This window comes from Saccopteryx leptura, chromosome 8 (assembly GCF_036850995.1).
Source record: "Saccopteryx leptura isolate mSacLep1 chromosome 8, mSacLep1_pri_phased_curated, whole genome shotgun sequence".
NCBI classification, from domain to species: domain Eukaryota; kingdom Metazoa; phylum Chordata; class Mammalia; order Chiroptera; family Emballonuridae; genus Saccopteryx; species Saccopteryx leptura.
The window spans coordinates 85,733,950-85,750,349 of NC_089510.1; the positions used below are offsets into that span (position 1 = coordinate 85,733,950).

The window sequence follows — 16,400 nt, forward strand, 5'->3', positions numbered from 1 at the left end:
GGTACATGTGGGTACATCATAGAAGTTAGTTCTATGCTCTTTAACATACTTCAAAGGCAAAAAGACTGAGAATCTTTGAAGATAATTGTTTTCTCTAATTATTATTATTATTATTATTATTGACAGAGACAGAGAGAGAGAGTCAGAGAGAGGGACAGATAGGGACAGACAGACAGGAAGGGAGAGAGATGAGAAGCATCAATTCTTCGTTGCTGCTCCTTAGTTGTTCATTGACTGCTTTCTAATATGTGCTTTGACGGGAACTATAGCAGACCGAGTGACCCCTTGCTCAAGCCAGGAACCTTGGGCTCAAGCCAGCGACTATGGGGTCACATCTATGATCCCACGCTCAAGCCAGTGACACGGCGCTCAAACCGGCAAGCCCATGCTCAAGCCAGCGACCTCAGGTTTGGAACCAGGGTCCTCCACGTCCCTGTCCAACCATCTATCCACTGCGTTGTCGCCTAGTCAGGCAAGTTTTCTCTACTGATCTTATTTTATTAAACAATCAATCACTGCTAAAATGCAACACTGTCTGGAAAACCTAGCTAAATGGTTCAGATAAGAAAAATAAACGAGATATATAGAAGAGGTAAAACTGTTATTTGTAGATGACATTACTACCTCTAAATTCAAAGACAACCAACTAAGAAGTGATCAGAACTGCCTGGCCTGCGATGGAGCAGTGGACCGAGTGCTGACATGGAGTGCTGAGGCTGCCGGCTTGCCTGGTCACAGCACACACAACAGGCAACCAATGAACCGCTGGAGTGAAGCGACCACTTCTCGTGCCCACTCCCTCTATAAAATTTATAAATAAAATCTTTAAGAGAAAGAAATTATTAGAACTAATAAGGTGGCCAGTTTGAGTTAAACATACAAAAATAGTATATAATAAAATGGAATGAAAGCAACAGAAATTTATAAAATATCTAAGAAAAGACATAACAGGAAATGTGCAAGACCTACAGGACCTTACTGAAAAGCATGGAGGAAATTAATAAGTTTTATACCAGATACTAGTAAGACAAAACTGTATATTATAAAATTAGCAGTTCTCAAATTAATCTATAAATTCAATGCAATTCCAAATCAAAATACCAATAAGATTTCTTTTCATCTGGAAGAGAAAATATACAATAGCCAAAAAAATATGGAAATAGAAAAATTTATGAAATGGGCCTTACCATAACATATATCAAAATTAGCTATAAAAATAATACAATAATCAAACCAATGATGTTATATGCAAAAACAAGTTTCTCAAAAATCAATGAAAAAAAGAGAAAATACTTATTCAGCTCTGAGAAATTTAGTATATAGCAAAGTTATCATTTCAAATCAGGATGATAGAGCAATCCATTCAATATTAGTATTAGTAGAATATATTTTGAAAAAATTAAGTTGTATCAGTATACCATAAATAACTAAACCACCAAATACCAGATTTATTGAAAAGATAATTACTTAAGCTGTATAATTAATAGAAGATAAATAGACTATTCTAAGATGCGATACATATCTACCTAAGAGAGTAAACACAGAAGCCATAAAGAAAAGGACAGATATAAATAAAAATGAAAAACTCCAGACAACCAACAGGTTAGAGAAATGCTGGCAACTTTTAAACAGACAAGATGTCCATGTCCCTTCCAATAAATTTTTTAAAAAGAAAAAGACTCTAAGAGAAAAAAATTGGAAAAAAACATGAATAGACAACTCCCAGAGGAAATACAAATGAATAACTATGTATAAAAAGATACTTGTTTTTTAAATAAGCATGTTTTGCCAATCTTATTTGCAAAAATTTAAAAGACCAATAACATGCAATGGGGGCGTAAGAAAATGCCTCATCCATACAGTTGTTGGGAATATAAATTCCCAAGTTTTTGGAGGATAATATCAAGTTTTAAAATGAGCATATCTTTGATCATGTTTGTAAGTATATTAAATATAAGAATGTTCCTTCAGCATAATTTGAAATAGTGATTTAATAAAAGCAATTTTATGTGTTCATCAACCAAAAAAAAGATTAAATAAATTATGGTGCAACAATACTGTGGAACACTATGTATGAATTACAAAAAAAGTAAATAGATCTATATATCCATGTATCTATGTATGTATTTATAGCTAATCATCTGTCTATCCTGATAAACAAAGATGACCATAAATGAAAAACATCAATAGCAGAAACATGTGAAAAATATGTAGCCATTTAATTGGATAAGTGGGTGTGTATTTATTGGATAAAAGGGTGTACTTCTAGATATATAGATATGATATAGAATATCCCAAACTGTTAACAGTGGCTACCCTAGGGAGTGAGGAACATTCCACTTTATGTATTTCTGTATTTTAAATTTTTAGCTAAGTGCCTTGGCTTTCTAATCTAACAGTAGGCCAATGGTGGCATTTTTGTCTTATCATCATTCTCAGTCACAATCCGACATAGGTTAGCTGTCATGGACAGTGCACTGTGTGCATAGAGTAGGTACACCATGATTGGAGGGTAATTCCAAACATTTCTACCTGGATACTACCAAAGCACCTTGAGCTCAAAATTCAGTTACTTGTTCTAGGTAATAAATAACCTTCTCTCATAAACCTCTTCTTTCTATATTCCCTAGGCTCTCTCAATGAAGAAATGAGTTATCAAGCCACCCTCTCTTCCCTACAGGCAATCAGTCTCTAATTCATATTGAGTCTACCCCCTAAAATCACCACTGAATCCATATTTCTTTTCCATTTCCTCAAATCTATCACCTGGACGACTTCCAAAGTCTCCAAATTAGTCTCATCCATGGCCAATTCATCTCCCATACAGGTTCCAAGTATGATCTTTCTAAAAATGAAAATCTAGCCTGACCAGGTGGTGGCACAATGGATAGAGCATTGGCCCAGGATGCAGAGGACTCAGGTTTGAAACCCAAGGTCACTGGCTCGAGCGCAAGCTCATCCAGCTTAAGCAGAGTCACTGGCTTGAGCATAGGATCATAGACATGACTCCATGGTCGCTGGCTTGAGCCCAAAGGTCGCTGGCTTGAACTTGAGCAAGGGGTCACTTGCTCTGCTGTAGCCACTGCCAGCCCCATCACAGCACATATGAGAAAGCAATCAATGAACAACTAAGATGCTGCAATGAAGAATTGATATTTCTCATCTCTCTCCCTTCCTGTCTGTCCCGATCTGTCCCTCTCGCAAAAAACAAAACAAAACAAAAAACCCCACATAATAATTAATTAAAAAATAAAAATGAAAATGTGCATTTTATGTGCTTAAACTCTTCACCAATGAGAAAAAGTCTGAAACCTGCAGTACCAGATATTCAAGAGTCCTCACGAACCAGTGCCTATGAACAGGATCCTTAGCCTCACTTCTCGTAAGTGCCCACTTCACACTTCATGTCCTAATAAGGAATGCATATGGGACTAAACTATATTATAGGGCCACGATAATCAAAACAGCATGGTTTTGGCAGAAAAATAGACACTCAGACCAATGGAACAGAATAGAAAGCCCAGAAATAAAAACACGTATATATGGTCAAATAATCTTTGATAAAGGGGCTAACAACACACAATGGAGAAAAGAAAGCCTCTTCAACAAATGGTGTTGGGAAAACTGGAAAGCCACATGCAAAAGAATGAAACTCAACTACAGCCTGTCCCCGTGTACTAAAATTAATTCAAAATGGATCAAAGACCTAAATATAAGACCTGAAACAATAAAGTACATAGAAGAAGACATAGGTACTAAACTCATGGACCTGGGTTTTAAAGAACATTTTATGAACCTGACTCCAATGGCAAGAGAAGTGAAGGCAAAGATAAATGAATGGGACTTCATCAGAATAAAAAGTTTTTGCTCAGCAAGAGAAACTGATATCAAAATAAACAGACAGCCAACTAAATGGGAAATGTTATTTTCAAACAACAGCTCAGATAGGGCCTAATATCCAAAATTTACAAAGAACTCATAAAACTCAACAACAAACAAACAAACAATCCAATAAAAAAATGGGAAGAGGACATGAACAGACACTTCTCCCAGGAAGAAATACAAATGGCCAACAGATATATGAAAAGATGCTCAGCTTCATTAGTTATTAGAGAAATGCAAATCAAAACTACAATGAGATACCACCTCACCCCTGTTAGATTAGCTATTATCAACAAGACGGGTAATAGCAAATGTTGGAGAGGCTGCGGAGAAAAGGGAACTCTCATCCACTGTTGGTGGGACTGTAAAGTAGTACAACCATTATGGAGGAAAGTATGGTGGTTCCTCAAAAAACTGCAAATAGAACTACCTTATGACCCAGCAATCCCTCTACTGGGTATATACCCCAAAACCTCAGAAACATTGATACGTAATGACACATGTAGCCCCATGTTCATTGCAGCACTGTTCACAGTGGCCAAGATATGGAAACAACCAAAAAGCCCTTCAATAGAAGACTGGATAAAGAAGATGTGGCACATATACACTATGGAATACTACTCAGCCATAAGAAATGATGACATCAGATCATTTACAGCAAAATGGTGGGATCTTGATAACATTATACGGAGTGAAATAAGTAAATCAGAAAAAAACAAGAACTACATGATTCCATACATTGGTGGAACATAAATACGAGACTAAGAGACATGGACAAGAGTGTGGTGGTTACCAGGGGTGGGGGGAGGGAGGACGCAGGAGGGAGGAAGGGAGAGAGTTAGGGGGAGAGCGAGGGGCACAGAGAAAACTAGAGGGTGACGGAGGACAATCTGACTCTGGGCGAGGGGTATGCAACATAATTTAATGACAAGATAACCTAGACATGTTTTCTTTGAATATATGTACCCTGATTTATTAATGTCATCCCATTAACATTAATAAAAAATTTAAAAAAAACCCACATAATAATTAAAAAATAAAAATGAAAATGTGCATTTTATGTGCTTAAACTCTTCACCAATGAGAAAAAGTCTGAAACCTGCAGCACCAGATATTCAAGAGTCCTCACGAACCAGTGCCTATGAACAGGATCCTTAGCCTCACTTCTCGTAAGTGCCCACTTCACACTTCATGTCCTAATACGGAATGCATATGGGACTAAACAACCAAACTGATTTTAATTCCCCAAACATATCGTGCAGCTGTACAATGCCTGGAATGATGCCCACCCAACATCTTCATCCATCCAGCAAACCTATTTATCCTTTAAAAGCCTCTAGGAAGGCTTCTCTCACCCCAAACTCCTCCCCAATATCCATTCTTGAAAGAAGTACCTTACACACACACCCACACACACCTTTATTAATTCTTCTGTCTTTCCTCCTACAAGTTCCTCAGTTCTTCACTGGCAGAGTCTTGTATTATCCACCATTACATTTTCTGAGACCACTCTAGTACCACGTGCCTAGTTTATAGTAGGCATTCAACAAAATTTTTAAAATTGAGTTTAAACACAAGTAATATGTGAAAATGTAAGTAAGACTGGAATTTTTAAAATTCATGTTTTAACTAGGCTCATTTCAATCATAAAAAAAGACACTCAAGTTATCTTCCTTAAAAAGAGGTCTGGGAGTGGTATTAGAAAGCTGTCATGGCCTCTAGGGAGAATTTTTCGGTAAAAAACTGCTTTCCGCCTCTTCGAGTCATCAGAACTTCAACTTGCACATGGTCAGTCCTGGCCTCACCAGCCTCTTCCTCAACTCTACAGCTTCAGTCCTCTCTACTAGCAAGCGATTCACCTCCCAGTCAGCTCATTCCAGTGTCTGAGGGTTATTCACCTCCCTGTCAGCTCATTCCAGTGTCTGAGGGTTATTCACCTCCCTGTCACCTCATTCCAGTGTCTGAGGGTGGTGTTGCTGATGGTTCCTGGCGCCAGGCCACCATGTCTTCTCTCCAGTAAAGCAAGGACCAACTGCCCTGTAGCTCGTGCGCCTTGCCAGAAGCTCCAGGACCAGTAACTTCGTTCCCCCAACTCTCAACTCAATACATTATTTTAATTTCTTAGAACCATTACTAAAGTAGATCACTAAAATTATTTTGCAATACTTTTTAAAAACAAGTCATGCCAAGACTTGTTAACAGTAAAAAAAAAAAAAAGTTCTGCCTATTTCTTCACTGAACCAGCTACACATTCCAAATGTGCAAGGAGTTAACAATCTTTTTACTTGTAAATGTGCACACAAAGAATCCTCTGGATTGTTAAAATTGTTCAACAGCATGGTTTAAAAAGCATTTTTTACAAGCTTTTTGCAAAATATCCCTTACACTTATAATGCAAAGAAATGAGCAGTCTGGACATTTTCTTGTTAAATTTGATCCCATAATATCAAGTAACTTTATATAAGGATAATCATATCCAGTGGCAATCTATCATTAACCAACAAAACCTGTTTCTCTTCCTCCAAACTAACACTACAAGGTAGTGACTGAAGGAAGGCCACTCACTGACAAAATCCGTAGCAAGGAACCAGGGAGTACCAGCTGTGAGACAGGCACTCCCAGGTGCTCTCCAATAAAATCAGATTCCCAGCGCTATTAATCTCCTGTTTTAAACGTAGAAAAAAATCTAATTAAATGTCTATTATATATCCAGAGACATCACATTTGCATTAAGAGCAAATTTAACAAAATAACACTATACTCATCTTTGAAAGGAGAGAGCAATGTATTCACTAAAAGAAAATGCTGCTATTCCAATATTTACTGGAATGAACTATTGTTAGAAAGAACTAAGGGGAAGCTCTTTGATAACAGCCATTCAGAAGATCTGGAGGAAAATAACTTTTTCCAATGCAGTTTGTCCTTACATTTCTTGACAAAACAAAAGGATTTTCTATTTTTAAAATCAGGTAGCTATTCTACTTAGCCAACCTGTTTATTAACTATCCTCATTGGTGATTCATTTTAGTTTCATCTGTGGTAATGAGCAGCTGACTATAATATCATAACCATCAGTTTAGACTGTTTCTAATAAACATATAATCTTAACAGATCTCTCATTTCTGTCCTCTAATTTCAGAGGACAGAAATCAGTACAATTTAGAGTGCTGATGTCTTCAAATGAGCCTTGAAATGAAGGTATTATTAGAAAGCTTTCATTGAATCGCTTCTCGGCCTTTTGGCTAAGATCAAGTGTAGAAAGCTTTCATTGAATTAAAAGCATTAAGGGCAAGGGGTTCTTCCATCCCTTAGCAAAAATTCATAAGTTTAAAAAACAAAGAAGAAATTAACTTGAATGTCTTGGAGAAATTTTAGTCAAGTGTTAAAAAGTTTATATCTCTTTATTTTCTTTTTAAAAAGTAATTGGAGCAATAAACCAAGAAAATATGATAACACATTCCAAAAGTATAGCAGACTTTGATTTCTTTCCAAAGAAGCTTACAAAATGATTTTAATTTACTAATTAGGCCTATTTACATTTGTAAAACTAATAAAAATAGGAAAGAAGCACCATTCCATCTTTCATAGTTGGAATTATTGGAAACTATCTAAATTTAATAAGAATTTATATTACTTAAAGTCATAAAGGTAAACCAGAGAACTAAAAATAATAGATTAAGATATCACCTAATGTTGATAAATCACAAAACAGAACGATAACTTTTAAAGTAATAAAGGCAACTTCCAGAAGAATCAGAAATATACGGTCAACAGTAGTTTTTTCTGGAGGTTGAAAGGTGGGATAGGGAACACTTTTTATATCTGTACAATTTGCACTTTCCTACCCTGTGTGTATATTCATCTTTTAATCTAGTTTTTAAACTGTCAATAATCAGCTACCTAAAAAACAAACAGATACTGTATTTCATTCTCTGTACCTAAGGACTCATGGGCTGTCGACTTTATAAAATGGAACATATTCTAAAGTGAAATATCTCATCTATCAAATTAAAGGTAAGATAAAGAAAGCAAAGCCTTTTTTCCCCACAGTGTGAAGTTCATAGCTACCCATCCTCAACTGTGACAATTATGAATGTTTTTTTAAAAACCTACATACAATTCTTGGTGTTGTTTGAAAATCAAGCCCTCCTTGATCAATTTAAGCAAAAACTCTGAAACTGTCCAAAATAATCCCTGCAAACTACTTCTCGATACAGTCAAGCTAATAATACACACAGGTCAGAGGCTTGCTGGCAGTAAACGAACTCAACTAGTATGCCCTTACATTAAAATCAGTAACACATTTAAGGTCTTATTTATTATCTTTGAAATCACAACGAGAGGCATTTTGAAAGTTTGCTATCTTCACTGATCCTTTCAGGAATGTATGTACTGCAGTTTCAGCCAGGAGTGCTTGAGTTTTTTAATGCAATTTACTTTTGCTTGTACAAGCAGTTAACACAAGCCAAAACGGTTGCGTTTTCTGTTAACCCTTGGTTTCAAACCTTTATCCTCACACTAACATATCACCTTTCTAATTCTCCTAAGTATTATTCTTTCAAAGAAATTTCAAATCAGAACTTAATTCAAGGAAAGGGGGACACACCAGGTCACTGATGATGTAATATGATTTAATATAACCGCCTCAGAACTGTATTATTTCTGTAACTTAGGTAGTGAGTAAAGATCACAGATTTTTGAGCTGTGCCTAGGCTCGTCCTGTTCTCACTTTGCATTATCTCGCCCCTACCTAGCGGATGGTCCCTGAAGCAACAAGGACAAAAAAGAGTTCACAAAAGTTTACTTTGCACATAAACAATCTCATCTTGGAAACACATAAGTACCTAATGCACATCCCTGAAAACGCATCAACCCTACTCTTAAATAATATCTCCTATGTCTAATTTACTGGCAGCCCGACCATAGTCCAGATACTTTGTGAACTCTTCTAGGGCTAGGCGATGAAGGTAAACCTGACTTAGAACTGGAGGCTTTAGGCCTGCTGGAAATGAAAAGGGCCAGCAAACTGAAGCATTCCTGTGTCTTAAGCCACAGCAAACTTAGTTCACTGAGGCATCAACTCTCAACCCCCAATACGTCCAGACTTAATGACGTAAACCCTTGAAAATTTTTTATTAGGCGGGTCTCTCGAACCCACTAGGTGGACCTACTCTATTCCAAGGTCTCTGCTCGGGACCCTCAGCTGGGAGACTCCCAGACACCCTGCGCCCTTGAGGGTGCTCCACGCCAGCGCCCCGCGCTCCTCCTCCGAACTCCCAACCCGAGTACCCGGGGTCGCCCTCCCAGACCATCTCGCCAAAGCACCTCCAGCCCCTCACCCTCCCCGCCCCCAGGCCAGGTCGAGCTGGCCCTTCACTTCCCCCGCCGCCCCTATTCCGGGGCACTCACCCGCGGTAGTAGGCTTTCACCCGGACCTGGTGAGAATGGTCTCCGAAGCTGCCGCCTGCGATCGGATGAGACATGGCAGTGCTGTCCCTCTGGGTCGGCATCTCCTTCCTCCCCCGCCTCAACGCCGGAGGCCGAGGGTGCCGGGGGCGCGCCGGGCGCGGTGGGGCGCTCCGCCGCCTGAGCCTCCCCCAGAGCCGCGGCAGTCCGCTCGCCTAGCCGTGCTCCCCGCGCGCGGCGCCGACCCAAGGGTCGCTGGCCGGGACAGCCGGAACCACGCGGCTCCTCCCACCGCCTGCGGCCGCCACCGCCTCTACAGCCACCCGGACCCAGCACGCCTCCCAGCCTGGGGCCCTCCCACCTCGATCGCTCCAAAGGCCCACATTCCGGGGGAGGGCGGGCGCAAACACCCAGCCAACTCGGGGACCTTCGCTGCCCGGCTGAACCATTCTTCCGGAGGGCAAGGAAAAGGGGCAGAGAGAATGGGAGATGCTAACCATGACAGCAAACACTCCAAGAGAGGGTCTTTCGTGGAAGACGTGTCGGAGAGAAGGTGATGGATCTGTGACTAGAGTTCTGTAAAAAGCCCTCTTTCTATAGGGAAAATGGCAGGGGACAAATGCTGCGGCATCTCACCCCAGTTTACTAACTTGGTTGCGTCCGTGGTCAGCCGACTTGGATTCCGGTAGATTTCCTGAGCGGGTTTCTGGGATTTGGAGGCCCGGCGGGATTATGGGACAGGAGGTTCCTAGCGTGCGGAGTGCCCTACCTTCTCACTGACGATCTGTCTCTTGCTTGCGCCCCAGGAACCGTCGGTGTGGAAATTCTCAATCCAGCTTCGGTATCTCCAGTCACTGTAAATGAATGAGCTTCGTCACGATCTACATTTTTTTTTCTGTGATGAAATCTCTCTTCCAATGGCATAAATCATTTCAATTATACAGTGCCTTTTATATATATATACAGTGCCTTTTTTAGGAACAAAAATATGATCACCTGTTCAGCATAGCCTCTTTTATAGAAAAAATTAAATAATGTAACAAATGTAATAAAGGAAGAAACTCAACTAGAAGATACGGTGGAAGACTGACTTTTATTCGTGGAACCCGTATCTAGGCCCTTGCATATTGCCATTGCATGAATCAAGTACGCGATGAATATTTATTCAATTAATCAATCTATCCATCCATCAGCATTTTCTCTGTTCACATTGACTAACAAAGGATTTTTAAGGAATTCGTCCTTGTAGCATAATCCCTGACGTTCCACTGAGTTTGGCTCTGTCTCATACCAGAATTAGAGGTAACATGAATTCAGCCCCTGCATCAGTCATGGTACCAACCCATGCTATAAGGGCTGTATTAATCAAGGAAATAACTTTCTTGACAATGATAAAATAGGGTTGGGGGATGACTCATCAGAGTTATTTGTGACACTTAGCCTGGTATGTTCTTGAACTGTTAAGAACTTGGATTATGTGCCTTTTTTTTTTTTAATTTTATTTATTCATTTTTAGAGAGGAGAGGGGGGAGAGAGAGACAGAGAGGGAGAGAGAGGAGAGACAGAGAGAGAGAAGGGGGGAGGAGCTGGAAGCATCAACTCCCATATGTGCCCTGACCAGGCAAGCCCAGGGTTTCTAACCGGTGACCTCAGCATTTCCAGGTTGATGCTTTATCCACTGCGCCACCACAGGTCAGGCGGATTATGTGCCTTTAATAAAAATTCCCATTGAAAGACTTGCTATTAGGGTTTTTGGCAATTGGGATCTGCATCAGTATGTTAATATGAGTCAATTAACTATGGAATATGAACTATTTCAGAAGTAAACAGGTGAAATTTTAATTGGATTCGTGGAATATTTAGTATGATTGTGACAATTTTGAAAGATTATATAATGTTCTAGAAAAGAAAATTTATGCTATACGGGAAGTGAGACTTTAGAAAAGTAGGGCAGCCTCACCAGGCTGTGGCGCAGTGAATGGAGCATCAGACTGGGATGCGGAAGTACCCAGGTTCGAGACCTCAGGGTCTCCAGATTGAGCGCGGGCTCATCTGCTTTGAGCAAAAGCCCACCAGCTTGGACCCAAGGTTGCTGGCTCAAGCAAGGGGTTACTTGGTCTGCTGAAGGCCCGCGGTCAAGGCACATATGAGAAAGCAATCAATGAACAACTAAAGTGTCGCAACAAAAAACTGATGATTGATGATTATCATCTCTCTCCGTTCCTGTCTGTCTGTCCCTGTCTATCCCTCTCTCTGACTCTCTCTCTGTCCCTGTAAAAAGAAAAAAGAAAAAAAAGAAAGGTAAGGCATGAGAACCTTTTTATTTTGGGCTCTTATTCCTTAACAACTTGAAAGATCCTTCATCATTGGCCTCATAGTATGCTTTGAAGGTAACTATTTTTTTCACAACAGGCTTATTGCCTACTTTGTCATCAACAAGAATCTATAAATATTGATAATTTGCATCAACCACACCATATAAATAAATTTTCCTTTTCTGAATGATGAAAGCTTTTAGTTATGATTATAAGGGAAAGCCTTAGGTTTTTTTAAAGCAGCATTATTGAGATATAATTCACATACCCTACGATTCATTCATTTAAAGTGTACAATTTAATAGTTTTTGGTATATTCACAAAGTCAGACACTCATCAACACTAATACCAGAACAATTTCATTCCCCCAAAAGATACTACACATGCATCAGCTGTAATTCCTCATTCTCCTTATCCTCTGGTAACCACTAGTGCATTTTTTGTCACTATGGATTTACCTATTCTGGACATTTTATAAAAGTGAAATTATACAATGTGTGGCTTTTTGTGTGTGGCTTCTTTGGCTTAGCTCATATTTTTCAGGTTCATCCATGTTGTATGATGTATCAGTTCTGCATTCCTATATATCACTGAATAATATTTCTTTGCATGTGTATTCTACATTAATGATGTTATGAACATTCATGTGTAAGTTTTTGTGTGGAATATTTTTAATTCTCTTCAGTGTGTATCTAAGAATATAATTGCTAAGTCCTGAGATGACTCTATGTTTAATATCTTTTTCTCTTTTTTTTTACAGAGACAGAGAGAGTCAGAGAGAGGGATAGATAGGGACAGACAGACAGGAACGGAGAGAGATGAGAAGCTTCAATCATCAATTTTTCATTGTGACACCTTAGTTGTTCATTGATTGCTTTCTCATATGTGCCTTGACCGCGAGCCTTCAGCAGACCGAGTGACCCCTTGCTCGAGCCAGCAACCTTGGGTCCAAGCTGGTGAGCTTTTGCTCAAACCAGATGAGCCCGCGCTCAAGCTGGAGACCTTGAGGTCTTGAACCTGGGTCCTCCGCATCCCAGCTCTATCCACTGTGCCACCTCCTGATCGGGCTGAATCATCTCTTTGGTTTAAGAAAACCAGATTGTGTGAAAAGTTTTAAAAAGGCCCTGGAATCACATTAATCACATAACTGTATTTAGGAAAATTTGGCTTCCTTTCTAGAGATTGATCTGTTTTTTTGTTTTTTGTTTTTGTTTTTTTTTTGTATTTTTCTGAAGCTGGAAACGGGAAGAGACAGTCAGACTCCCGCATGCGCCCAACCGGGATCCACCTGGCACGCCCACCAGGGGGCGACGCTCTGCCCACCAGGGGGCGATGCTCTGCCCCTCTGGGGGCGTTGCTCTGCCGCAACCAGAGCCACTCTAGTGCCTGGGGCAGAGGCCAAGGAGCCATCCCCAGCGCCCGGGCCATCTTTGCTCCAATGGAGCCTCGCTGCCGGAGGGGAAGAAAGAGACAGAGAGGAAGGAGGGGGGTGGGGGTGGAGAAGCAAATGGGCACTTCTCCTATGTGCCCTGGCCGGGAATCGAACCCGGCTCCCCCGCACGCCAGGCCAACGCTCTACCACTGAGCCAACCGTCCAGGGCGAGATTGATCTGTTTTAATAAGAAAGTGACTGGTCAGCCTGACCAGGCAATGGCGCAGTGGGTAGAGTGTCGGACTGGGATGTGGAAGGACCCAGGTTCGACACCCCGAGGTTGCCAGCTTGAACCCAGGCTCATCTGGCTTGAACAACAACAACAAAAAGCTCACCAGCTTGGACCCAAGGTCGCTGGCTCGAGCAAGGGGTTACTCAGTCTGTTGAAGGCCCGTGGTCAAGGCACATGTGAGAAAGCAATCAATGAACAACTAAGGTGTTGCAATGAAAAACTGATGATTGATGCTTCTCATCTCTCTCTGTTCCTGTCTGTCCCTATCTGTCCCTCTCTCTGACTCTGTCTCTGTCCCTGTAAAAATAAATAAAATAAAAAAATTATAAAAAAAAAAGAAAGAAAGAAAATGACTGGTCAGCCCGGGCCAGGCAGTGGCACAGTGGATAAGGCATTAGCCTGGGAAACAGAGGACCCAGGCTCGAAACCCTGAGGTTGCCAGCTTGAGCGTGGGCTCACCAGCTTGAGCATGGGGTCCCCAGCTTGACCGTGGGATCATAGACATGAGCCCATGGTCACTGGCTTTAAACCCAAGGTCGCTGGCTTGAGCCCAAGTTCACAGGCTTGAGCAATGGGTCACTGGCTTGGCTGGAACCTCCCGGTCAATGCACATATGAGAAAGCAATCAATGAACAACTAAGATGCCGCAACAAAGAATTGATGCTTCTCATCTCTCTCCCTTCCTGTCTGTCTCTTCCTGTCCCTCTCTCTGTATCTCTCTCTCTGTCTTTCTGTCTCTCTCAAAAGAAAGGAAGGAAGGAAGGAAGGAAGGAAGGAAGGGAGGGAGGGAGGGAGGGAGGGAGGGAGGGAGGGAGGGAGGAAGGAAGGAGAGAGAGAGAGAGAGAGAGAGAGAGAGAGAGAGAGAGAGAAAGAAAGAAAGAAAGAAAGAAAGAAAGAAAGAAAGAAAGAAAGAAAGAAAGAAAGAAAGAAAAGTGACTGATCAAAATAGGTAAACCTGTATATTCTGTTTTAATCAGCCTTACTAGTGAGCCCTGCAGCCAGGATCAAATATGAAACTCTGTCTGTCATGTTCTTTATATCACCTAATATACCCTGCTACTGGATCTTTCACGCCTGTTTCTCAACTGAGAGTCAAATAATTAAATTGAGAATTCGTAAAAGACACTGTGAACAAACCTCCCACAGCCCATTTTCTTTCTGTTGTACTTACAATGATGCTTACTTATATTCTCAGTTTGGGGAAAGCCTGCTGCCCTTAACATTTTTCAGTGGTTATACTGAGCATCTGGCAGTGTCATCAAAAGGAGAGAAAAGTGTTTAAACTGTAAGTCCTAATCATTTGTAGAGACTTTCTGACCTGTGGACACTAGGCCTTGGGCTGAATTATATTCACCTTTGGCTAACTGCAATACAGTTGATAAGAAAAAAGTAATTAATACTTAAATCCACAGGCTTAAAGGATTTAAAATATTTTGAACCAAAATTCTCTCATTTTATCATCATCAGAGTGCTTGTCCCTAGGTGGAACAGAAACCTGCTTGTAGAATAGCAAATAAGGTAATAGTCAACACAAGTCCTGTGTGATCATGTCCTAATATCACATTAATTGTTTTACTTAACCTTCAAGAGAAGAAGCTATGACCAAAACTCCTGATTAAAGCCCTGATAACTGAGGTTATATGAGAAAGTTTAGTCATTATTCTGTTAATTAACATAGATAGTGAGCAATACCCCCCAAGAGTTCTCTTTTCCCCTTCTTTCTCCTATGCCTTTACACTACCCTATTGACATTGATCCAAAGTATCTCCAAGTTACCTGGGTACTCCCTTCACTCCAGCTGCACAAACTTATTTCCATTACAATTCCCAATCTCCCTGCCACACTACAAATAATGACACAGCAGTTTGGGCCTCAATTTATTTTGCCTTTGAAATAAAATATCTTCACTTTGAATTTAAAATAACTTGAAAACTCATGTCATATGTTCCTTGATAATCACAGAAAAGGAGGCTTGTTCATTGATGCCAGTGACACATATCCCTGTCCTGGTATATGTAATGCCCTCAACTTGGTCTGAAATGCTCTCCTTAGCTCAATTCTTGCCACTCCTGGCTGAATTCTACTCTCCTTACCTCTGCTCTCAGGTGTTTATTCTTCATGTTTCCTCTTCCTCCACACTCCTACTCTACATTCTGTTTCCATATCAATTACAGTATGTATTGCACAGTATCATAGTTTATTTTCTTGCTGGCACATTCATAAGGTTGGAACTTATTTTGTTCATCTAGCACATAATAGATTTTGAATGTCTGTTGACACTGAACAATACCACTTTGCTTCCTTTTTGTTTTTTATCCTTTTTGTTTTTATCTATTAGAAAAGGATAAGCATTTGCTTTCCTTGATAAGGATTTCCTGGGACTGGACTAAATTTAATTCTTAAAATATAAAGTAGTCCTCTGTTAATGCAAAAAAACACATGAATGAAGAGATATTTTTCCCATTGATTTGTTCCACTTATTTACCGCTTCCTGTAGGTGCCCTGACCAGAGATCAAAGACACGTTCCTGGTGCACTGGGACAATGCTCTGTCCACTAAGCCACCCAGCCAGAGCCAGAAGAGATTTTTTTTTAATGAACCATCAGTGGAGAGTTCCATTAAGAAAAAGCCTGACCTGTGGTGGCGCAGTGGATGGAGCCTTGACCTGGAATGCTGAGGTTGCTGGTTCAAAACCTTGCCCTTATGTGGTCAGGGCACATATGGGAGTTGATGCTTTCTGCTCCTCTCTCTTCTCTCTCTCTCTCTCTTTCCTCTCTCTCTCAAAATGTAAAAATAAAATCTAAAAAATATATTAAAAAAAAAAAAGAAAAAGAGTCATGGCCCTGGCCAGTTGGCTCAGTGGTAGAGCATCAGCCTGGCATGCAGGAGTCCTGGGTTTGATTCCCAGCCAGGGCACACAGAAGAGGCGCCCATCTGCTTCTCCACCCTTGCCCCTCCCATTCCTCTCTGTCTCTCTCTTCCCCTCCCGCAGCCAAGGCTCCATTGGAGCAAAGTTGGCCCGGGCGCTGAGGATGGCTCTGTGGCCTCTGCCTCAGGCGCTAGAATGGCTTTGGATGCAACAGAGCAGCACCCCCTGGTGGGCATGCCAGGTGGATCCCGGTCGGGCACATGC

The 16,400-nt window shown here is 40.8% G+C and overlaps 1 protein-coding gene across 1 annotated transcript in view; it reads right to left on the reverse strand.

Annotated features, from left to right (window-relative positions):
• Positions 1-9,622, reverse strand: part of PRKCI (protein kinase C iota) — an 84,446-nt gene extending 74,824 nt beyond the window's left edge. The window contains exon 1 of the mRNA XM_066347038.1: positions 9,292-9,622. Coding sequence (XP_066203135.1) covers positions 9,292-9,392 — 101 coding nt within the window. The 5' untranslated portion in view covers positions 9,393-9,622. The remainder of the gene's footprint in view (positions 1-9,291) is intronic.
• Between the last annotated feature and the right edge of the window lie 6,778 nt (positions 9,623-16,400).